Source organism: Anolis sagrei, chromosome 6, assembly GCF_037176765.1.
Source record: "Anolis sagrei isolate rAnoSag1 chromosome 6, rAnoSag1.mat, whole genome shotgun sequence".
In the NCBI taxonomy this organism is placed as follows: Eukaryota; Metazoa; Chordata; class Lepidosauria; order Squamata; family Dactyloidae; genus Anolis; species Anolis sagrei.
The window spans coordinates 55,441,139-55,465,716 of record NC_090026.1 but is presented as its reverse complement, the minus strand read 5'-3'; the positions used below and the strand labels follow the sequence as shown (position 1 = coordinate 55,465,716).

The following is a 24,578-nucleotide window of genomic DNA, read 5'->3' as shown; positions in this document are numbered from 1 at the left end:
ATTTGTTAAAATTGTTCTTCATTTTAATTATTGTATTGTTCTAAAGTGTTTTTTGCACGACAAATAAGATACGTGCACTGTTCATAGGAATTCATTCATTTTTTTTTTCAAATTATAATCCAGCCCTCCAACAGTTTGAGGGACTATGACCTGGCCCTCTGTCTAAAAGGTTTGTGGACCCCTGTACTAGACTGTTAAATGTACCATAATATAAAAAAGAAACTGAAAATGGCTGGATGATCACTTCTGATTTTGAAAAATTGGCATTTTGGCTGTTAAAAGATGTGGAGGGAGGAGACCTGTGACTGGTTAAAAGATAAATCAGAACTCCAGGACCTGCAATTAACGTTTTTTACCTAAGAAAAGTGTTTAATTTTTGATATAGGTGGTCCGCTTGCTGGAAGTGATGATGGCGGGTGGAAAATGATAGTGTAGACTTATATAGGCCCAGGCTACATTTTCACATGTTAAGAGTGGGTATTTTTCCTAATCTAGACAGCTCTGTTTCTTCGTTATCTTCATTTCTTTTTCAATACTTTCCAGTGCTTGTATCAAGAGCTCATTTCTGTCCCCATGAACAGCATTGGAACTGGTCCTGTGGACTCTCAGCATGCAGTCACCCTAACAGTTAATGGTAGTAACAGCAAAGAACTTTGCAGGTTAGTATCTGGTTTTCAAAAGATGTTTCTTGAAAAAAACACCCAAGTTGCCGGCTTTTTCAGTATTCCCACGGCTATGGTTATACAGGTTTAGTAGCTTTAATTTGAAATGATTGGGATGTGATATATTTTGGATTTTGGGGTGTCCCCCCCCCAGATTTTAATATTATTGTTGCCTGCCATAGCATTGCACTTAATTTCCGTGTCCCCTAGAATTTTTGGGCTTGCAGAAATCTTGGCCCAGCCTTTTAAATTTTTAATTGCCTTGAACAGGCAGGATTACTTTTAATATATGCGTGTTATGGCGACACACATTTATTATGCTTTTATGCATATATTTTCTTTGTTAATGTTATAGTTATGTTGTTTTTACTCTGTATGTTTTGTGATGTTACTTGGGAACCGCTCTGAGTCCCCTTGGAGAGATGGAGCGGTATATAAATAAAGTATTATTATTATTATTATTATTATTATTATTATTATTATTGAATACCAGTAGGTTGTCAACCTGAACCTCATTATGCATATATTTGCATATATATGCATAATGAGATGTCTTTGAGATAGAACCAAATTTAAGCACAAAGTATATTTATCTTTCATATCTACACATAATTTGAAGATAAGTTTATACAGTATTTTAAATAATTTTGTACATGAAACGAAAGTTGTGTACAAAGCCAGTTACATGGACAATTTAAGATTCAGGAGTATTTAGATTTCTGTATAAGGGATGCTCAAACTATATTGTTAGTGGGAACAGATATTTATTGAAATTCCACTATGGGGTAATTGATCTAAAAATCATTTTTATTTTAGGTATTTTATTTCACTTTGTACATATTGTTATGTAAACATTGTTGCACAGATTATTCTTATTGGAGTCAGTGAATAAATCCTCCATGCTTGATGCAGCAGTACTAAGAAAGAGTGAAAGAAGCACAGACTAGAGGCGTTAGGTATATATGTGTATATATTGAGAAATAAGTGAAAAGGAATGCTTAAACAAATAGCATTTTGCAGAGCAGAGGGAGAACACCCAAGCATGTTTAAAGAACTTTATTTCTACAAAGGATTTAAATGGTTTTGAATTGTATCTATAAGCATCAGGGCAGGGGAAGGTATAATCTCTCTCTCCCAAAACAGGTGGAAATCGAGATGCTGCTGGATTTCTCACTCCCAATAGCTCCAGCCAGCATCACCAGAGGAATGGCATGAGGTTCAGGTTGACAACATAGAGCAGGGAGGGGCACACAATTCCCCTCTGCAGGCATTTTAATCAAATATGTGAATGCCCAACAACATTTTTAATTGATTAGCCAGTTAGCTTTATCAAAAACAAACAGTGCAGACACAACATACAACATACATACATCTAGTCTGGGATTGTGGCGCAGCACCGGGATTGTGGCACCAGGATTGTGGCGCAGCTGGGTGAGTATCAGCTGCATTAAGATCACTCTGACCAAAAGGTCATGAGTTCGAAGCCAGCCCGGGTTGGAGTTGGTTTCCAACCAGTTGTGTAGCCTGTTGTTGACCTTTGCAACCTGAAAGACAGTTGCATCTGTCTAGTAGGAAAATTAGGTACCACCTTGTGTGGGGAGGCTAAAATAACTAATTTATGAGGCTATTAAAAAAGACTCCAGCAAAGCACTCCAGCAAAAAAGCATGCGGGGAATGTGGCAGTACTTCATCAGTGTTGCAGATGGACGATGAAAGCGACAGCTCCCCTGGCGGCCAGAAAAAGTTAAATAGCCTCTGTGTATGTCTGTATATGTTTGTATGTCAAAATTGGCATTGAATGTTTGCCATATATGTGTACACTGTAATCTGCCCTGTGTCCCCTGTGGGGTGAGAAGGGCAGAATATAAATACTGTAAATAAATAAATAAAATAGTCCTCTTAAAATAAAATACAAATATACAGGTAGCCATAGATATATGGGTCAACTATCCTCGTCTCCCCTACATTGCACCCAATCTGATCTGTGTACTCCAATCTCCTTTTAGCAGCTTTAAACAAATAAAGGGCAACTTTTGTTGTCAGAATGGGGTTATAACCAGCCAACAAAAATGAAGTTTTGGGCGCTGTATCCCAACTTGTTTTATTGCAAATAAAAGGCCATAAGTATTTTTTCCTTTCTTTTTCATATAGATTGCCGTAATGTAAAGTGTGGTTCAGATTTTCGACTTCAATGAACATTTTCAAGTCATGTTAACACTGTTATTTATATGTAAATCTTCTGTGGTACAAAGTTACATTGCATTGTATCAGTATAATTTCATTATCAATTTGATTGAAAATAACATGACAATATATTTCTCTTCACTATTTGCAGGATGCATTATCATTTTGGAGAATTTGGAAACTATTCTCTGATGGTTAAGAATCTCCACAACAGCATCTTGCAGTTTTCATGCAATATCGTCGTCAATCAAAATCCTTTTAACAGCTATCTCCGTATGTCACTTTGTGGTTATTTCATATAAATATTGCATCGTTTATGAGTGCTTTTTATCTTTGAATTCCATTACAAGAGCACTTAGCTTCCATTAGGTTATTGCTAATCTGCGATGTTCTGATTTGTACCAATTTCTCAATTGACACTTACTTACTGAACAAGAGGGACTTCAAAGGATGCAGCTTAATTTTCAACTTGGGGGTGATTTGTGCAACGCCTCAACTCCTAGTTTTTCCTACTCCTTCTGTAGGGCAGTCTAGCATATTCAGGAAAGAGCCCTTTGTTCTCACAAGTATACAGTGAAGGTCAAGGTTTCAAATTAAAACGTTCCGTAACCAATGAAGAAAGAAACAGATAGATGGTCCAAAACCTCAAACAAAAACAACTGAGATTTTTCGAAGTCTTGCACTGCTGTAACTAGGGGTTAGACAGGAAAGTAGTTTAGAACATTGTGCAAGGATGTCCCCACTATTTCTTTTAGCAACAGTTTTCTTTTAGCAACAGTTTTTTCTGAGCAATCTGGATAAGGGCAAGCAAATTGAAGTTGAATCCAGACAAGACAGAGGTCGCCCTGGTCAGTTGCAAGGCCGAACAGGGTATAGGGTCACAACCTGTGCTGGATGGGGTTACACTCCCCTTGAAGGCACAGATTTGCAACTTGGGGGTCCTCCTGGACTCATCACTAAACCTGGAATCCCAGGTTGCAGCGGTGGCCAGGGGAGCTTTCGCACAATTAAAACTTGTGCGCCAGCTGCGCCCGTACCTTGGGACTCAGACTTGGCCTTGGTGGTCCACGCTCTCATTACATCTCGGATAGACTACTGCAACGCACTCTACATGAGGTTGCCTTTGAAGACGGCTCGGAAGCTTCAAATAGTCCAACGAGAGGCAGCCAGGTTAGTAACTGGGGCGGCATACAGGGAGCATACAACACCCATGTTACGCCAGCTCCACTGGCTGCCAGTTTGCTACCGGGCACAATTCAAAGTGCTGGATTTGGCCTATAAAGCCCTAAACGGCCCCGGCCTAACTGACCTCTCCGAACGCATCTCCCCCTATGAACCATCGCGGAGATTAAGATCCTCCGGGGAAGCTCTGCTTTCCGGCCCACCATTGTCACAGGCATGATTGGGGGGAGACAAGAGACAGGGCCTTCTCGGTGATTTCTCCCCGGCTATGGAACTCCCTTCCATAGTGAGATCAGGTCGGCCTCTTCTCTCCTGTCCTTTAGAAGGATGGTAAAGACTTGGCTGTGGGACCAGGCTTTCGGGAAAGGGCAATAAAGCAGCAATAGGAAAGATTACCAGGCCAATTAGATTTGACATGGATGACTAGGATGGTTTTAAATGGTGTATTTTAATGTTTATGTATGTATATAAGAATTTGTGTCCCGTCATTGAATGTTTGCCGTATATATACTATGTGCTCCACCCTGAGTTCCCTTCGGGATGAAAAGGGCAGAATATAAATATTTTAAATAAATAAATAAATCTAGGAGCAGCTAGATGACACTGGGGGAAATCCCCAGTTGGTTGTGTGTACACCAAGAGGGTTACATCACACTGTCTTCCTCTCGCCTGGATCTCTGGTACATCTATATTGATAAAGCTTTGTATTCTGATATGATTAAACAGAACTGTGGCCTAAGAAACCTGGTCTGTCACTGTTAATGTGCCTTCAACTCAACTTTGACTTATAGAGTCAAAGCTTCCTTCCGATTTTCTGGGTAAGATTTTTTTCAGAGGAGGTTTGCCCCTTGCCTTTCCCTGAGATTGAGACAACATTATTTGCCCAATACAATCTAATAAGTTTCCATAGTTGAGTAGGGATTTGAGCTATGTACCTTAACTCTTATCAAGATCATATTTTAACTCTGATTTCATGGTCTCAGTCTAACATTCAAGCCAGTATGCCATGGTGGCTTTCTTAGATGTTGTCATTTGCCTTCAAGTCATTTCTAACTTATGGCAACCCTAAGACAAGCCTATCACAGGGTTTTCATTGGCAAGATTTGTCAGAGGGTGGGGTTGCCTTTCCTCTGAGGCTGAGAGAGCGTGACTTGTCCGGTCCACCTATTGGGTTCCCATGGCTGATGGTGGGTTCAAACCCTGATCTCCAGAAACAGCCAATAGATGACATGTGTCAAACTCAAGGCAAGTGGGCATACGTTTTGTTTTAGTGTTCTGCTTCATGTCACCTTAGACTGAGTTCTATAAAAAACCTGACAAAACTTTAAAAGTGCTTTAATTTTGTTACTATGAGAAGTTTTAGCCCGGAGTGTGCACTTTATGACTTTTAGTAATTAAAGATTAATTATTTTTATATTTTCTTTTGTACAGCTATTTTCTTTGCATTCCTTATCTATGTGGTAATTTTCAGTATTCTGATGTTGGGACAATTTTGCATGAAGTAAGTAAATGTCTGAATGTGATGGTCCTAAATGTGTAATGTAAATTATTTTTCTTTGCATGTTAAGATCTTCACTGGAGACAATTCTCTAAATATCCTATTTATCCTCTAAACCAGTGGTTCTCAACCTGGGGTCCCCAGATGTTTTTGGCCTACAACTCCCAGAAATCCTAACAGCAAGTAAAATAGCTGGGATTTCTGGGAGTTTTAGGCCAAAAACATCTGGGGACCCTAGGTTGAGAACCACTGCTCTAAACAGCCTTTTCTGCAGTAGGTACAAAGACAAGTTGGAATCCTCTGCTGTCTTTTAAAAATTGTTTATTAAAATATGTGTATCTCACCTCTATCCAAAGATTCCAGAATGATAAATCCCATTTTAATAATTTACTATGTAGAATATCAGTTGCCATCAAATCAGTTTATTTCTGAGTCTTCACTATTTATGCATTCAAGTTGTCTGTTGACTTATGACAACCCCATGAGTTTTTCATGGGGTTTCTAAGTCAAGGAATACCCATTTTTATAGCCCCTTCTTCTGAAATATAGCCTATAGTACCTAGCATTTGGTTGGCTATCTTCCATCCAAGCACTGGCGTGTCCTGCATTTTGATTATCCATTCTTCCAATCCTTCTCAATTATAATCTGAACCTATACATTCAGTATGCGAGTCACTCTTTCAAATGATTTTGTCATGTTAGCATGATGCTTTTGCAATCAACAGCTGCTTTTCTGTCAATTGACTCAGTACCATCTTCTCATTCAGTCTGTGTGTTATTTTCTGAATTATTTCTGGTTAATTGTGTGCTGCATCTCTCTTATGTTTGTGCATATAATATAGTTTTCATACTTTAGCTTCCCAGATTAGACAGGATTTGATGCTTTTAATATTTTCAACTCCATAATTTTATTTTTCTATAAAATGCAAATTATTCTTAGCTATTTCTTCTGATTGAATCGGTGTATTATAATTCATGTTTTTACTATCCAGTCATCATTGTATGATATCCTGGGATAGGACATAAAGTGTTACAAAATGATAGAACAAACAAAACTAAAGGGAGCATTGCCGAAAAATAAAATCTGATCTTTTGCTCTTTCACAGCATTGAACTCATCAGGAATTGGCTTTACAAGAAGATGAATCCTAGAGAAACTGATCGGCTTATTAATTCAGTAAGCTCTTACAATAATTTGAATTCTCACTTTTAAAACAATGTCAAGAAATGCTAAAACACATAGTCTTGAGGGGGTATTCCACAGATCTTGAAATCTTTTTTTGATGATAAGGTTTTTGTCTTTGTAAAGTTGCCTGGCTTAAGGTGAACTTACATAGGTGTGTTATGATGATTACTAAATATTTATTTATGTTATGATTACTAAATATTTATTGCATCAACAAGTGTTATCCCGTTAACCTTGTTTGCATCTTATGGAGTGCACCTTTTGTCAGTGGCACAGCAAGGCAGGAAACAGATCGATCACAGCCACCTTAGGCTATTAACCTCTTTATTTTACAGCTATATACATTAGAAACTACTTAACGCTCAGCACATCATAAACTTGCTTCTTTCTCTTCCGATCGTAACATGGCGAACACACAAACTGTCTGTTATCAGTACTAGTCCACACCTCTTGCATTCCAGAGTGACGTATGACATACGACTGCACAATGCTGCGTCCATTTGCTCTATACACTTGATTTATGACCTCTCTAGGAATGCCGTTCTCTCCGTGGTTCAGTTAACTCTTTCCACACAGGAATACATTTGGCATATAGCTACTGCATTTTAAACATACATACATACTTTGAAATCTACATTATAAATTGCAAACAACTCCAACACTTTTCTGATGAGAAGTGCCAACGTGGTGCAAAACCTTGATCTTTGACTGTTGTGAATCATGTGTAGAAGAAGCTTCTATGCATAGAAGAACTAGCATTGGTGAAGTCATGGGACAGGTCTAGCACGCTTTGTATTTTAGTGCATTTATTTACTCTACCTTTATAATACATGAACAGAATTCAATCTCACCAACTCTCACTGTTGACTTTTCCATGTAATTTTTTTCAAGGAACTTGGATCACCAAGTAGAGCAGATTCCATTGGTAGTGATCTCCCAGCTGGTGTATGGAACAGTGGCCCTTCCCTACAGAGGCTTCGTTCTCTTGACACATTCAGAGGGTAATTAACACCATATATATGTTAGGATCTTTCTGTTAATGTGTTAGTGAAAAGCAAAATCAAAAAGTTAATGTAGTAGTAGAGTCCACAAAAGAGAAAATTAATTGAGTTAGAAACTATACAATGGGGCCCATTGTAAGCTGTCCTGAGTCCCCCTTCGAGGGTTGAGAAGGACAGGATAGAAATGCGAGAAATAAATAAATAATAAAGGTTTCTAAGGTAGGGGCTTTACTAATCTCTCTGGGCAATGAGTTCCAGAGTCGGGGGGGGGGGGGCACAGAAGAGAAGGCTCTCTCTCTTAATATATATGCTAGTCTATATAGATTAAAATGTAATGTTCATTTGTGGGATTAATATAACTCAAGAACCACTGGATGAATTGACATCAAATTTGGACACAACACGCCGGTCAGGCCAACGAGGGACTATCACTCATAAAACACTGAAAAACACAACAGAAGGGACTTAAAGGCCCCCAAAAGTAAAAAGACACTGCAGCGCATGCGCAGAAACAACTCTCCCAGGCAAACAAAACAAACCATAGCATATACACACTCTCTTTCAGACTATAGCTCGTAGCATCCCCTAGACCAGGCTTTTTAGGAGAGGGGGATGATCCAAATGCACTGCTTCCAAGATGCAAGCTTTCTTCTCCTTGGATTTCTTTGAGAGCATCCCGATCCCTGCATATTTCCAATTTCCTATTCCTGGACTGCAACTCCCAGCAATCCTCCAGAGAGATAGATTAGATAGAGATAGAGAGGTAGGTAGATAGAGTGATTGATCAGGAGGACTGCTGGGAGTTGCAGTCCAAGTATAGGTAGAGAAGTAAGAAAGAGGAGAAAGAGGAAAGGAAAGAAAGGGAACAAAGGGAAAAGGAAGAAAAGGAAGGAAGGAGAAGAAGAAAGAAAAAGGAAGGAAGAAAGGAGGAGAGAAAGACGGAGGGAAGGTTGGGTACACAATGCGTGGCAGGCACAGCTAGTTGGGAATAAAATTATAATAATCTGCCAGCAGAATGTTTTTTTCAGGTGGTAGTCTTTCAGCATTCCACTAGCAGATAGGTTTTATGATTTGCTTTCCTCTTTGTAGGTTGGCCCTTATAATTATGGTCTTCGTGAATTATGGAGGAGGAAAGTACTGGTTCTTCAAGCACCAGAGCTGGAATGGTAAATTGTTGTTTGTAAAACTAGTTTCCTGTATATGAATGAACAGAGAGAGCCAGACATGACCTGAATTGCAACGGTACTGGCCTTGTGTCCTGATTGTGGATTTCCTATACCTGCCTGATGATTGGCCACTATAGAGAATGCTGGATCCTGGTACTAGATCCAATATGGCTGTTCTTATATTCAAATAACAAAACACCAACTGTCTTTAACAAGATGAATATACAGTACTTTCAACTGTTAAGTGTTCTTTTACTGCTTTTAAGTTTTGGAAGCATTAATAATGAAAATTTCCCTTCCTAAAATCCCCAAAACAAGAAGAAACACATTCTCCCTGCAGAAGCAGTGTGGTTTGTATGTGATTTGAAGCAAAGGAGCCAAAAGAGAAAAGTGAATTATCCCCAGACTCCTTCAGTCTAAACGGCCCATTCCCAAAGTGATTGGGGGGGGGGGGGGGGGGCAGGCGGAAATGGCTTGGGATTTGCTTACATATATTTTGCATGTAACAGGTACATTTTTGCAAGTGCAGAAGTATAGAGAAAGCTTATTGACACATTAGATTGAAGGATTTGATTTCAGCCTGAAAAACAGTTACTAGTGGATTGATGATTATCTAGATTAAACCATTTTGCATTTTCTCTTTGTAGGACTAACTGTAGCTGACCTTGTCTTTCCATGGTAATTCCTCATGATCGCTAATAATGACTTCTCAGCATTCAAGAAATTTCATTGAGAACAGCTCCATATGGGTTTTCTTTTACTGTATGTCAAGTTTGATCAAAATGGTTAAGTCCTTGATTTTTTTTTACTGAGATGAACACCATTGTAATTACTGTTTTTTCAATTATTGTTTTATTAATCCCGTGATTTGAAAAATGAAAACACAGTAATGCAGGCACAAAACCTAGAACACAGTATCCTGAAACAGGATGCTTGGAAATAAAGTCTTTTTTTTTCTTATAGACTTCCATATCATTTTAAAGTTTTGTATATATTTTTTCTGATATGTAGCTAAATATTTGAGCCCCCGGTGGCACAGTGGGTTAAATCACTGAGCTGCTGAACTTGTTGACCGAAAGGTTGGCGGTTGGAATCCGGGGACCAGGGTGAGCTCCTGCTGTTTGAATCCGTGGAGCGGGGTGAGCTCCCGATGTCAAAATAACATCTTTATTTATTTATTTCATATATTTATATCCCACCCTTCTCCCCACAAGGGGGACTCAACACGGCCTCACATGAACATCAGAGGATGCTAACAGCATAAATACCATAAAAATTACAATTCACAATAAAATCATTTTAAAACATTGTACATCATCAGTAAAATTTAACAATAAATTAATAGATTAACATGCCAGTAAAAACCAAACTGAGCCGGGAGAATTGCAAAATCCAAATTTCAGTTTCCTATTGCCGCTGGCCTCTAATCGCACGCCTTTTGTATCTGTTATTATGGTGGCACAGCGGGTTAAACCGCTGAGCTGCTGAAAGGTTGCCGGTTCGAATTGGGGAGCAGGATGAGCTCTAACTGTTAGGCCCAGCTTCTGCCAACCTAGCAGTTTGAAAGCATGCAAATGTGAGTAGATCAATAGGTACCGCTCCGGCGGGAAGGTAACGGCACTCCATGCAGTCATGCCGGCTACATGACCTTGGAGTTGTCTACGGACAACGGCGGCTCTTCGGCTTAGAAATGGAGATGAGCACCACCCCCCAGAGTTGGACACGACTAGACTTAATGTCAAGGGGAACCCTTCACCTTTACCTTAGATCAGGGGTCCTCAAACTTTTTAAACAGAGGGCCAGGTGACAGTCCCTCAAACTGTTGGAGGGCCGGATTATAATTTGAAAAAAGCATGAATGAATTACTGTGCACACTGCACATATCTTATTTATAGTGCAAAAAAGAAGACTTAAAACAATACAGTAATTAAAATGAAAAACAATTTAAACAAATATAAACTTAGTAGTATTCAATGGGAAGTGTGGGTCTGCTTTTGGCCTATGAGATAGGATTGTTGTTGTTGTTGTTGTGCGCTTTCAAGTCATTTCAGACTTAGGTTGACCCTGAGCGAGGGCCGGGTAAATGACCTTGGAGGGCCACATCCGGCCCCTGGGCCTTAGTTTGAGGACCCCTGCCTTAGATAAATATTGTATGTGTTTTGACTTTTACTTTACATGTTGCATTTGTATGTTCCTTCCAGATCTTAATCAAATGTAAAGAACATGCCTATATAAAATTACAACAAATCTCTTTGAACATTTGAAACAGTGAATAAAAATTCCCATATATTGTCGAAGGCTTTCATGGCCAAAAGCACTGGGTTGTTGTGAGGTCCTCACAACCTCTGAGGATGCCTGCTATAGGTAAAGGTAAAGGTTGCCCCCTGACATTAAGTCCAGTCATGTCTGACTCTGGAGTGTGGTGCTCATTTCCATTTCCAAGCTGAAGAGCCAGTGTTGTCCATAGACACCTCCAAGGTCACGTAGCCGGCTTGACTGCATGGAGCGCCGTTATATGCCTGCGATAGATGCTGGCAAAATGTCAGGAGAGAATATTTCTAGAACATGGCCATATAGCCCGAAAAACCTACAACAATCCCAAAATCCCCATGTTTGAAGGTATATGCATGTTTGTATAATTTGAACTCTGAGGATGTATTTTGTTGATACAAGCAATCTCTTCTTCAGAATCAAGCCTATTGCACTGTTGCTCACTCTAGAGTTTAAAAGACTTTAAGACAGGGATGGGCAATCTTTGGCCCTTCAGATGCTGTTGAATTGCAACTCCCAAGAGCCTTATCTAGCATGGGGAAAGGTTATGGCTGATGGGAGATAGAGTCCAACAGTACTTAGAGGCCCACAGGTTCCTGTACCTGACTAAGGGCGCATCTAGGACTATCATTTTTAGGATTATCAGTTGTGACCCACATGGTTGGGACATTTGCCCAGAGGCTAGCAAGACTTTGCTGTGGGTAGGTAGAAAAATCAGTCAACTCATACCGTCTGCTGCTTTATAGCATGACTAGCAAAAGCAAAAGCAACAAAAGACTTGAGTAGCCTCTGACATTTCAGAGTCTTTTATGACATAGGAAATAAGAACATAAAAAACCAGGTGCGTGCCAGGATAGAGGTGTGTGCAAGCCATGCAACTATTTCTTCAGTATTTATGTATTCTACCTCACTAAACACACAATACATACGCATTTAGACAAGACTTTCTTATATCTTAGCGTTGCTGAAATTGTAGGAAAATATGGAATAGCTAAATCTGTCAAGAGAGGAGATTCCATCTGAACATTAGGAAGAACTTCCTGACTGTGAGAGCCGTTCAGCAGTGGAACTCTCTGCCCCGGAGTGTGGTGGAGGCTCCTTCTTTGGAAGCTTTTAAGCAGAGGCTGGATGGCCATCTGTCAGGGGTGATTTGAATGCAATATTCCTGCTTCTTGGCAGGGGGTTGGACTGGATGGCCCATGAGGTCTCTTCCAACTCTTTGATTCTATGATTCTATGATTCTATAAGATGAAATATGTTTTCTTCCCTCTCTTGCCCGCTTAGGTTTGTGTTCATCATGGGCACCTCCATTTCACTGTCTCTGAGTTCCATGTTGCGTCGAGGGTGCTCAAAATGGAAACTGCTTGGAAAAATCCTGTGGAGGAGTCTCCTTCTCTTTTTGATTGGAGTCATCATTGTGAACCCAAATTACTGCCTTGGACCTTGTAAGTTCTGTGAAGTTCACTAAGACATGTGCCACTCCACTTTTATGGAGCTGCATGAAATTCAAGTTTATTGTTTCTTTGTGTGCATATAAGTTTGATAGTTGTGGTGTTACTTCTGTTCTTCCTCTGTCCTAAGTTGAGTGGCATAAAATGGTCTCAGAAGCAGTATGATGCTATTTATTTATTTATCTATCGTGTCAGGAGCGAACCAGAACAGTTGTATTGCATTAAAAAAACAGACAAACAAACAAAACACAAAATTTGCAGACTTGGTTTTCTATTAAATGTCTTTTGACCAGTAGCTGGCCACTTGGAGTGCCTCTGGTGTTGCTGCAAGAAGGTCCTCCATTGTGTATGCGGCAGGGCTCAGGATGCATTGCAGGTGGTCTGTGGTTTGCTCTTCTCCACACTCGCATGTCATGGATTCCACTTTGTAGCCCCATTTCTTAAGGTTGGCTCTGCATCTCGTGGTGCCAGAGCGCAGTCTGTTCAGCGCCTTCCAAGTCGCCCAGTTTTCTGTGTGCTCTCATTTGGTATCAGCCATTGATTGAGGTTCTGGGTTTGAGCTTGCCACTTTTGGACTCTTGCTTGCTGAGGTGTTTAGTATGATGCTAAATTTTCAATAATCCACAGTACATGGGATAATTTGATTCACACTGTTGCAAAATATCTGGCCTGAGTGCTTGAAAGAAAATGCTGAAGCCAGGCCCGTTGCCAGTATTTCGATTCGGGGGGGGGGGGGGCTGAGTTTGTTTCGGGAGGGGCTGAGTCTGAGTGAAAGAGGGTCTACCCTAGCAAACCTTTTGTATCATTACCCCAATACCCCCATGCATATGGGATATATTGAGTATGGTGATCAGATCATGATATGAATAAACACAACAGTTTAAATAATGCACCAGTAAGGTCTTTTCGCAAACCACCATGAGAATTTCGGGAGGAGGGGGGGCTGAAGCCCCTCAAGCCCCCCTTCCCCTCCCTGGCTACATGCCTGGCTGAAGCAATAAGACCAAGTTCTGTGTTTCTTCCATGTTCGCCTTAGCTATACTAGCATCTGTACCTGATGTTGCCCAGATATTGGAGGGGCTGCTTCCCGAGCAGTAAGATGGTAAATCTACATTGGGGTTTAACCTGAACTTTAAAGGAGCTATCCAAATGCTGAACCTGCACTGGTGATATGATTCAGTACTTTAGATAGCTCTTTTACAGTTCAGATTAAAACCCAGAGTGGATTCCATACACTAACTGGCATGGAAGTGACCAGCTGCCAGTACCAAAAGGAGAAAATGATGGTTTGCTTAAGGCAGGGGTCCTCAAACGTTTTAAACAGAGGGCCAGGTCACAGTCCCTCAAACTGTTTGAGGGCTGGATTATAATTTGAAAAAAAATCATGAATGAATTCCTATGCATACTGTACATATCTTATTTGTAGTGCAAAAAACACTTTAAAACAATACAATAATTAAAATGAAGAACAATTTTTAACAAATATAAACATTAGCATTTCAGTGGGAAGTGTGGGCCTGCTTTTAGCTGATGATATAGGATGCTTGTTGTTGTGTGCTTTCAAGTTGTTTCAGACTTAGGTTGACCTTGAGAGAGGGCTGGGTAAGTGACCTTGGAGGGACGTATCCGGCCCCCCGGCCTTAGTTTAAGGACCCCTGGTTTGAGGGGTTGTAATAATGATAGGACTAAGAGGAATTGTACACCTCACTTCCTTGTTAGAACATTGTTATTTCTAACACTTGTTCAGGAAACATCGTACTCCTAGTATTCTTGTCAAATTTTAGATTTCTATGACAAAACAGTTTTTGACTGTTTTGACTGGGCAATACAAATGCCAGAATTCTGAAAAATTCTCCTTACCTACACAAACAGCTACGAGCTCAACAGATAAGAAGCCCCAATATTTATTTATTTATTTATTTATTTATTTCAGGTATTTTTATCCCGCCCTTCTCAACCCCCTAGGGGGGCCTCAAGGCGGCTTCCAGTCGGCACATATTCGATGCCTACAATTAAACACAATGAAATACACAACAAAACAGTAATTATAAATAATTAAAACATTCTGTTAATACAATAAAATCTACTAGAAAAGAAGCCAGCCTAGTGGCCATCGTTTCGCTGAGTTCTGTAATTAGTGATTTCATTTAGCTTATCATAATCCATTTCCATAGCTCTTGTCGTCATTGTCCTTGTCAATCTGCCAGATTACCCAAAGGCCTGGTCCCATGTCCATGTTTTTAATTTTTTTCTAAAAGAGAGGAGGGATGACAATGATCTAATTTCCCCGGGGAGTGAATTCCACAGGCGGGGGGCCACCACCGAGAAGGCCCTGTCCCTCATCCCTGCCAGTCTCGTTTGTGACAACGGCGGGGCCGAGAACAGGGCCTCTCCAGAAGATCTTAAATTCCCAGGTGGGATGTAGAAGGAGATACGTTCGGACAGGTACGCTGGACAGTACTGACTGATCAATTATCCAGGCAGATTCCAAAAGGGGGGCTAGACAGAGAAGGATAGTTCATTTTATTGGGGGGGGGGGGGGGTAGCTGAAGGAAGAAAACAATTTCCCCCTATTTATTTATTTATTTATTTATTTATTAGCTGCATTTGTTGACCGCCGTTCTCAGCCCTTTAGGGCGACTCACGGCGGTATACAACATATAAAAGGCAATTTACAAAAGGCAATAACAAATAACAACATATCCATAATACAACAGTTATATAGTTACACTAAAAAAAAATCCGCTCCGTCTCAAGTAGAATCGTAACCAATCTCATAATCCATATTCCGTTCCAGTCGTCCTTGCCAAATTATTGTAGCACTTAGTTAAATGCCTTCTCAAATAGCCATGTTTTTAGGCTCTTACGGAAAGACATAAGGGAGGGCGCCTGTCTGATGTCAACAGGGAGAGTGTTCCACAACCGGGGGGCCACCACCGAGAAGGCCCTCTCTCTCGTCCCCGCCAGACGTGCCTGTCAGGCAGGTGGGATCGAGAGAAGGGCCTCCCCAGACGATCTCAAGGCCCTCGTGGGCTCATAGGCCAAGATGCGGTCCGTAAGGTATTTTGGGCTGGAACCGTTTAGGGCTTTGTAGGCCGACACCAGCACCTTGAATTGGGTCCGGTAGCAGATCGGCAGCCAGTGGAGCTGGGACAACAAGGGCGTTGTGCGCTCCCTGCGTCCCGCTCCTGTTAGTAACATGGCTGCCGCGCGCTGGACTAGCTGAAGCTTCCAGGCCGTCTTCAAGGGCAGCCCCACGTAGAGAGCGTTGCAGTAGTCAAGGCGGGATGTGACCAGAGCGTGTACCACCGTGGCCAAGTCAGACTTCCCAAGATACGGGAATGATATTTATGGTTATTTCCCCCCATCCTTTTCCCATATCATAAACGATGGTTGTTTTGATGACAGTGAGATGGGTGGAAGGAATAACGGGAAAACAGGAAAATGGTTTAACTCCTTCAGCACCCCCCACCCCCTGTAAAATGGACTATCCTTCTTCACCCGGATAATGGAACAGTACCGAATCCACTTAATAAGCAACATAGCTTGCAGAGGGCCTTATGTCTCAGCGGAATCCAACATACACGGCACTTGAATTACTAAGTAGCTTGGAAGTAATATGAAACTGGTGACTGCAGAAGTTACAGTGGGATCAGAGCCAGTACTAATTGTTTTTGTAGTAATTTGTTTTGTGTCTCGCAAACAGTGGAATTGTTTCCCATAGAACATCTCTGAAGATATGGCTAAAAAAAAGCAAAGATGGCTAAGTGAACTAAAAGAAAGCGTAGATTAAAATTTGCAGGGGAAAATCAGTATAAAGCTGCTGGTCATGAGATAATACCTTTAATGCCATGCCAGATTCGTAGTTGTATTAATCCTCTCATTTTAAAAAGCAGTGTTTGATTTTCATATTATTTATGTACCTCCTGCAGTGTCTTGGGAAAACCTGCGAATCCCAGGGGTGCTTCAAAGACTGAGCTGTACATACTTTGTAGTTGCTGTACTTGAGCTCCTCTTTGCCAAACCTGTGCCTGAGAACAGCACTCTGGTGAGTGAATGATAAATGAAATGTGTTTGGAATGATTCTGACACTTATCTCAGAACTCAAGTTAGTCAGGTTTGGAAAAATCATCCTCACATGTTGGTTGTTTATTTATTTATACTATTTACTTATTTCATTTATTTCTGCTTTTCTCCCATATGAGATTCAAACCAGCTAACATTGCATGTTTTAAAAGATAGCTAAATAAAGAGCATTAAATAACCCACTTAAAAAGATTAATGCAGAACAGTTAAAAACGCATTAAAACCTGTTACATATTAAAAACAGCACATCTGTTCCAAGCTTACTCCCTCCTTCCTGTGGCTTCCTCTCACATATTTATACATGGCTATTATATCTCCTCTCAGCCTTCTCTTCTTCAGGCTAAACATGCCCAGCTCCTTAAGCCGCTCTTCATAGGGCTTGTTCTCCAGACCCTAGATCATTTTAGTCGCTCTCCTCTGGACACATTCCAGAGGAGGGCGAAATACAAAGAAAGCTGAAATTTATTTACTTTATTTATTTACTTTATTTATATACCGCTTTTCTCATCCCTCAGGTGATTCAAAGCAGTGAAATATGGATGTTAGTCTGAGAGAAAATTATTTGGTGCTTTGAAGTGGTTTATCTGCACTCCAGAAAAAGAAAAATCAGCCTGTTTAACTCACCTTGCAAATGCTGATTTATTATAAGTAAATGTTTGATCTTATACCTATTTTATGTACCTATTTAAGTGGAGTCATGTAAAAATTTCTGATATAAGGGTACATGAGTGGAAAAGGTTTTAGAAGCACTGCTCAAGGGGAAGCTGAGACCCGCACTTCCTTTACAATAGTGAATATAGCCCACATATAGTGATGGTAGTGATGGAGCCTCCGGTGGCGCAGTGGGTTAAAGCACTGAGCTGCTGAGCTTGTTGATCAAAAGGTCGCAGGTTCGATTCCGGGGAGCGGCGTGAGCTTCCGCTGTCAGCCCTAGCTTCTGCCAACCTAGCAGTTCGAAAACATGCAAATGTGAGTAGATCAATAGGTACTGCTTCGGTGGGAAGGTAACGGCGCTCCATGTAGTCATGCTGGCCACATGACCTTGGAGGTGTCTACGGACAACGCTGGCTCTTCGACTTAGAAATGGAGATGAGCACCACACCCCAGAGTCAGACATGACTGGACTTAATGTCAGGGGACTACCTTTACCTTTACCTTTACCTTTAGTGATGGTAGGTTCCCAGAAAACACGTTGCCTAAGATTTAATGTATTTTCTGTGTTTCAACAGGAGATTCCATGCCCTGCTCTCCGAGACATCCTGCCTTATTGGCCCCAGTGGCTTTTCGTGATGGCACTTGAAGCAGTTTGGCTTTGCCTTACGTTCCTGTTAAACGTTCCTGGATGTCCAAAGTCAGTCAAAATTTGAATTCTTCAGCCCTTTCCCCCCAGTATTTCTCTTGCTTTTGTCATTGTGGTCTTTCCCAGCTTCACAGCCAGGTCTCATTGGACTCATGCCTATTCACATGTTGACATCTGAAGATGAAAATCTAAACGACATCTCAAGAAACAATTAAACTTCTCATGCACAGTGTTCACTGATTGCAATAGGAAAAGTCCATCAGGTCTTAGGTTGGGGGTGTCAAGCTCATTTTCATCAAGGGTCACGTCAGTCTTGTGGCTGCATTCAAAGGACTGTTGATTTTTTTTCAATTTTTTTTATTGTGAATTTCTGAATACATTAAAAGTGGGGGAACAATAGGATAGACAGTAGGAATAAGAGATAAGAGTGAGGAGGTGGGGGGAATTAGGGGGGGGGAATAGGAGAGGGAGATCATTTTCTCACGCACACACACTCATACACTCATACAAAAAACTGGGCATTCTGCCCTCGAGCACGCCTCCACCCATACAGCGCATGCAAGCAAGAATATACAGCTTTAAGGATGTAAACTTCCAAGTTATCCAGGGATATAAAAAGTTCTCTATTATAAGGCCAGTGCCCTACAATCAACTGTGTTTAGTTTCTTCAGGCTAGTATCAAGTCTTCTCTTGATACTTCTCTGGGCACCACAATTCAAGAGAGATATTGACAAGCTGGAATGTGTCCAGAGGAGGGCGACTAAAATGATCAAGGGTCTGGAGAACAAGCCCTATGAGGAGCGGCTTAAGGAGCTGGGCATGTTTAGCCTGAAGAAGAGAAGGCTGAGAGGAGATATGATAGCCATGTATAAATATGTGAGAGGAAGCCACAGGGAGGAGGGAGCAAGCTTGTTTTCTGCTTCCTTGGAGACTAGGACGCGGAACAATGGCTTCAAACTACAAGAGAGGAGATTCCATCTGAACATTAGGAAGAACTTCCTGACTGTGAGAGCCGTTCAGCAGTGGAACTCTCTGCCCCGGAGTGTGGTGGAGGCTCCTTCTTTGGAAGCTTTTAAGCAGAGGCTGGATGGCCATCTGTCAGGGGTGATTTGAATGCAATATTCCTGCTTCTTGGCAGGGGGTTGCACTGGATGGCCCATGAGGTCTCTTCCAACTCTTTGATTCTATGATTCTATGATTCTTCTTCTATTATGTTTGGCTGCTTCCTTTATTTTCTTTATCAAGGTATTCTAAAAAGTTGTTCCAGTCCGTTCTATTGACATTGCTGCGACTAGGGGATATTTTTTGTATTAGTAAGCTCATGTTCATGATGTCAAGAACTTTCAATGTCCACTGCTCTGTTGTGGGAATTTATTTTGATTTCCAAAATTGGGCCAGTTTTATTCTAGCAGCCGTTATAAGGTAGAAAAAGATCCTATCTGCATTCTTTTCCATGGGGAAGTCGGTGATACCCAACAAAAAATATTCCGGTCTGAATTCGAATTTCACTTGTAAAATTATTTCTATTTTTTTGTAAATTAGGTGCCAGAAGGTCTTAACTTTCTTACATCTCCACCACATATGTATGAAGTCTCCTTTGGCTTTCCCACATTTCCAGCACTTCCCATCCGTTCTGTTTTTGTTAATTTTTGATAATTGTTCTGGAGTTAGGTACCACCTGTAGAAAAGTTTGTACCAGTTTTCTTTAAACTCAGTTGAGTACGTAAGTTTAAATTTTTTTGACCAGATCTCTTCCCACTCGACTAGGCTAATAGAGCGACCTAAATCTCTTGCCCATTTTACCATGTTCTCTTTCACCTGTTCTTTCTCTGTTGCCCACAAGAGTAGTTGCTGGTAAATTTTTAAAATTAATTTTGTATCGGTTTTTAGTATTTTGTCCCAGAAGGATTCCTTTTTTTCAAAGCCTAGTTTCCTATCTGTGTTGAAGTTTTCTTTAATCTGATAATATTGGAACCAGGACAGCAGTGGATCATAAACTTTTAATTCCTCTTGGGTTTTTAGGAATATCTCTTGTCTATCCCACTTTAGTAGTTCCTTGTATGTTAGCCACCTTTCTCTGTAGACCTTTCTTATCTGGTTTGCCTCATTTGGGGAAAACCAGAGGGGCGTCTTGGAATAGAATCTTTCTTTATATTTGAGCCAGGTTTGGATGGTTACGGCCCTGACAAAATGGTTCTTGAAATTTTTCTCTGATATGGATTTGCCTCTCCATAGATAATTGTGCCAACCCTGCATGAGATCGTATCCTTCTAAGGCTAGTAGTTTCTTTTTTTCTAAAGTTACCCAATTCTTTACCTAATCCAGGACTGTTGAATTGATAGGCGGGGAATCTATGGCTATAGAGGGCTAACATGCCTTTCACATAGAGGTTGGTGCTCTTTAGTATTTACCCAAATTGGGTCCCCATATGTTATTGAGTGACAACTCCCATAAGTTTGGATTGTCAACCATGCATGGATAAGTTTGCACAAGGAGAAGTGTACTGTGTACGAGATTATAATTTGGAATTAGTAACAACAAGGCAATAGGGAATTAAATAGTTGGGAATACAACATGAATGATCTATTAGAAGGGGGATCTGAGAATAATAGATGGACATATTAGGATGATATGACACATATAGTAAAATAGATTATATTCTGGGGAAAAATACAAACCAATCATTGATTCTAGAGGCAAAAGAAACTTCCAGTATGTCTGTTGGATCATGCACTATTAAAAGTAAAAGTAAAATTAGAAGTAGAAAGAAAAGAAAGAACCTGGAGATATAATCTACAAATTGTAATACTTAATAAAATAATCTATATAAATAAAAATGTAATGTTCATTTGTGGGATTAACAGAACTCAAAAACCACTGGACAAATTGACACCAAATTTGGGCACAATACACCTAACAACCCAATGTATGTCCTTCACTCAAAAAAATTGATTTTGTCATTTGGGAGTTGTAGTTGCTGGGATTTATAGTTCACCTACAATCAAAGAGCGTTCTGAACCCCTCCAACAATGGAATTGAACCAAACTTGGCAGACAGAACTCCCACAAACAATAGAAAATACTGGAAGGGTTTGGTGGGCAGTGTCCTTTGGTTTTGGAGTTGTAGTTCACCTACATGTAGAGATCACTGTGGACTCAAACAATGATGGATCTGGACCAAACTCTAAGTGGGTACTCAATATGCCCAAATGTGAACTCTGGTGGAGTTTGGGGAAAATAGAATCTTGACATTTGGGAATTGTAGTTGCTGGGATTTATAGTTCACCTACAATCACAGAGCATTCTGAATCCCACCAAGGATAGAATTGGGCCAAATCTCCCACACAGAATCCCTATGCGGGCCACAGCAATGTGTGGCAGGGGATGGCTTGTAGAATCCAATTACATACATCACTTTTCCTTTTCCTCTTCTAGTGGTTACCTTGGCCCTGGCGGCATAGGAGATTTTGGAAACTATCCTAACTGTACAGGAGGAGCAGCTGCCTATATTGATCATGTACTCCTAGGAGAGAAACACATCTACCAACATCCTTCTTCTAATGTAAGTAGTTTAAATTTCTGTCACATTTTTCATCACTCGGTTCAAAACCTAAATGGTATCGGAAGGGAAATTGCGGCAGGTTGTTTTTATAAGTCTCCAGAGCTGAACATCACTCTGCTGTTTCTTTCTTTGTCAGAATTGGTATTTGATATTACTCAATATGGCTTTGAAGCTATGGTATTTAAATTTGAAATTTATTATTACCAGGAGGAGTATTCTTTGTTGTGGCAGAAAAATAATGTTGGTGGGAAACCCACCTAGACCAAACAGCAACTAATCACATAAAAATACTGTATTTCTTCAATGCTAAGATGTACTTTTTTCTTATACAAATATCTCTAAAATGGGGTGTGTCTTTGAATCGCGGGTGTATCTCATGTATTATTGTTGTTGGTACTGAAATTAGTGTGCATCTTACAATTGATGGCATCTTACAGTTGAAGAAATAAGGTACCACACTTATCTCCATTCAAAATATATATTTTTTGTCATGTCAGGAGCGACTTGAGAAACTGCAAGTTGCTTCTGGTGTGAGAGAATTGGCCGTCTGCAAGGATATTGCCCAGGGGACGCCCAGATGATTTGATGTTTTTATCATCCTTGTGGGAGGCTTCTCTCATGTCCCTGCATGAGGAGCTGGAGCTGATAGAGGGAGCTCATCTGCCTCTCCCCAGATTTGAACCTGCAACCTGTCAGTCTTCAGTCCTGCTGGCACAAGGGTTTAACCCACTGTGCCACCGGGGGCTCCTATTCAAAATAATTAAAACAAATTTAGTATTCCAAAGACATTACCATCATCACTCTATAGCAGTGTTTCTCAACCTTCCGAACGCCGTGACCCCTTAACACAGTTCCTCATGTTGCGGTGACCCCCAACCAGAACATTATTTCCTTTCCTACTTCATTACTGCAATTTTACTGCTTTTATGAATCATAGAATCATAGAATCAAAGAGTTGGAAGAGACCTCATGGGCCATCCAGTCCAACCCCCTGCCAAGAAGCAGGAATATTGCATTCAAATCACCCCTGACAGATGGCCATCCAGCCTCTGTTTAAAAGCTTCCAAAGAAGGAGCCTCCACCACACTCCGGGGCAGAGAGTTCCACTGCTGAACGGCTCTCACAGTCAGGAAGTTCTTCCTCGTGTTCAGATGGAATCTCCTCTCTTCTAGTGTGAAGCCATTGTTCCACGTCCTAATCTCGAAGGAAGCAATAAACAAGCTTGCTCCCTCCTCCTCCCTGTGCCTTCCTCTCACATGATACATGATACATGGCTATCATGTCTCCTCTCAGCCTTCTCTTCTTCAGACTAAACATGCCCAGCTCCTTAAGCCGCTCCTCATAGGGCTTGTTCTCCAGACCCTTGATCATTTTAGTCGCCCTCCTCTGGACACATTCCAGATTAGAGTTAATATCTCTCTTGAATTGTGGTGCCCAGAATTGGACACAATATTCCAGGTGTGGTCTAACCAAAGCGGAATAGAGCATGGGTCGCATGACTGCCCTAGATCATGCCGGCCACCTGTCCTTTGGAGGTGTCTGCGGACAACGCCGGCTCTTCGGCTTAGAAACGGAGAAACCACCAACCCCCAGAGTCGGACACGACTGGACTTCATGTCAAGGGGGGAAACCTTTAGCTAAACTTCCTAAATGAGGTTTTCTTCCCTGGGATGCTTGTCTTTTCAGGGTTTGCAGGAAGAAGGAGGGGGGAAAAGACCACTTTGTTGTGCCCCTGGGTCCTCCAAGGACCAGCGAATCGTAATGTAAATATCCGATATGCAGGATGTATTTTCATTCACGGGACCAAATTTGGCATAAATATCCAATACGCCCAAATTTTAATATTTGTGGGGTGTGGGGAGGGGGAGGAATTGATGTTGTCATTTGGGAGTTGTAGTTGCTGGGATGTATAGTTCACCTACAATCAAAGAGCATTCTGAACTCCACCAACGAGGGAATTTAACCAGTCTTGGTACACATAATACCCACGACCAAGAGAAAATACTGGAAGGGTGTAGTGGGCATTGACCTTGAGAATCTTTAAAAAACTCTATAGAGCAGTGTTTCTCAACGTGGGAGTCGGGACCCTTGGGGGGGTCGTGAGGGGGTGTTAGAGGGGTCGCCAACGACTATCAGAAAATAGTATTTTCTGTTGGCCATGGGGTTCTGTGTGAGAGGTTTGGTTCAATTCTATCATTGGTGGGGTTCAGAATGCTTTTTAATTATAGGTAAACTATAAATCCCAGCAACTAAACTCCCAAATGTCAAGGTCTATTTCCCTCAAACTCCATCAGTGTTCACATTTGGGTATATTGAGTATTCGTGCATGCCTGCATTAGAGTATCAGCATGTAACTGCAGTGTGCATACTTTTATTTTAAGAGAGCCACGAGTGCTGGCAAGTGCAGTCAGTGAGATATTCTGGCAAGAAGGCTAACATTGTGCATGCTTTGCAGCGGACAGTGAGAAATCCTTCAGCCTCCATCCCCACAGTAATTCAAAAATCTATCTTTCAAACTGCAATAACTCATACAGTTATGACTGCCTCATGACTGCCACTTAACAGTGACAAATGCAAGATACTCCACTTTGGCAGGAAAAACGAAATGCAAAGATACAGAATGGGGGATGCCTGGCTCAAGAGCAGTACGTGTGAAAAAGATCTTGGCGTCCTCGTGGACAACAAGTTAAACATGAGCCAACAATGTAATGTGGCGGCAAAAAAAGCCAATGGGATTTTGGCCTGCATCAATAGGAGCATAGTGTCTAGATCTAGGGAAGTAATGCTACCCCTCTATTCTGCTTTGGTTAGACCACATCTGGAATATTGTGTCCAATTCTGGGCACCACAATTCAAGAGAGATATTGACAAACTGGATTGTGTCCAGAGGAGGGCGACTAAAATGATCAAGGGTCTGGAGAACAAGCCCTATGAGGAACGGCTTAAGGAGCTGGGCATGTTTAGCCTGAAGAAGAGAAGGCTGAGAGGAGATATGATAGCCATGTATAAAAATATGTGAGAGGAAGCCACA

General features: G+C 41.0%; 1 protein-coding gene across 2 annotated transcripts in view; it reads left to right on the top strand.

The window, feature by feature from the left end:
- The window catches only part of HGSNAT (heparan-alpha-glucosaminide N-acetyltransferase), a 45,724-nt gene that overhangs the window by 15,711 nt on the left and 5,435 nt on the right, over window positions 1-24,578 (top strand). The window contains exons 3-13 of one of the 2 annotated variants that reach the window (XM_067470126.1): window positions 544-659; window positions 2,998-3,119; window positions 5,460-5,529; window positions 6,633-6,702; window positions 7,603-7,712; window positions 8,802-8,878; window positions 9,526-9,556; window positions 12,434-12,594; window positions 16,533-16,648; window positions 17,916-18,037; window positions 21,421-21,547. In XM_067470126.1, coding sequence (XP_067326227.1) covers window positions 544-659; window positions 2,998-3,119; window positions 5,460-5,529; window positions 6,633-6,702; window positions 7,603-7,712; window positions 8,802-8,878; window positions 9,526-9,556; window positions 12,434-12,594; window positions 16,533-16,648; window positions 17,916-18,037; window positions 21,421-21,547 — 1,122 coding nt within the window. The other variant, XM_060781377.2, reaches the window with a different exon arrangement.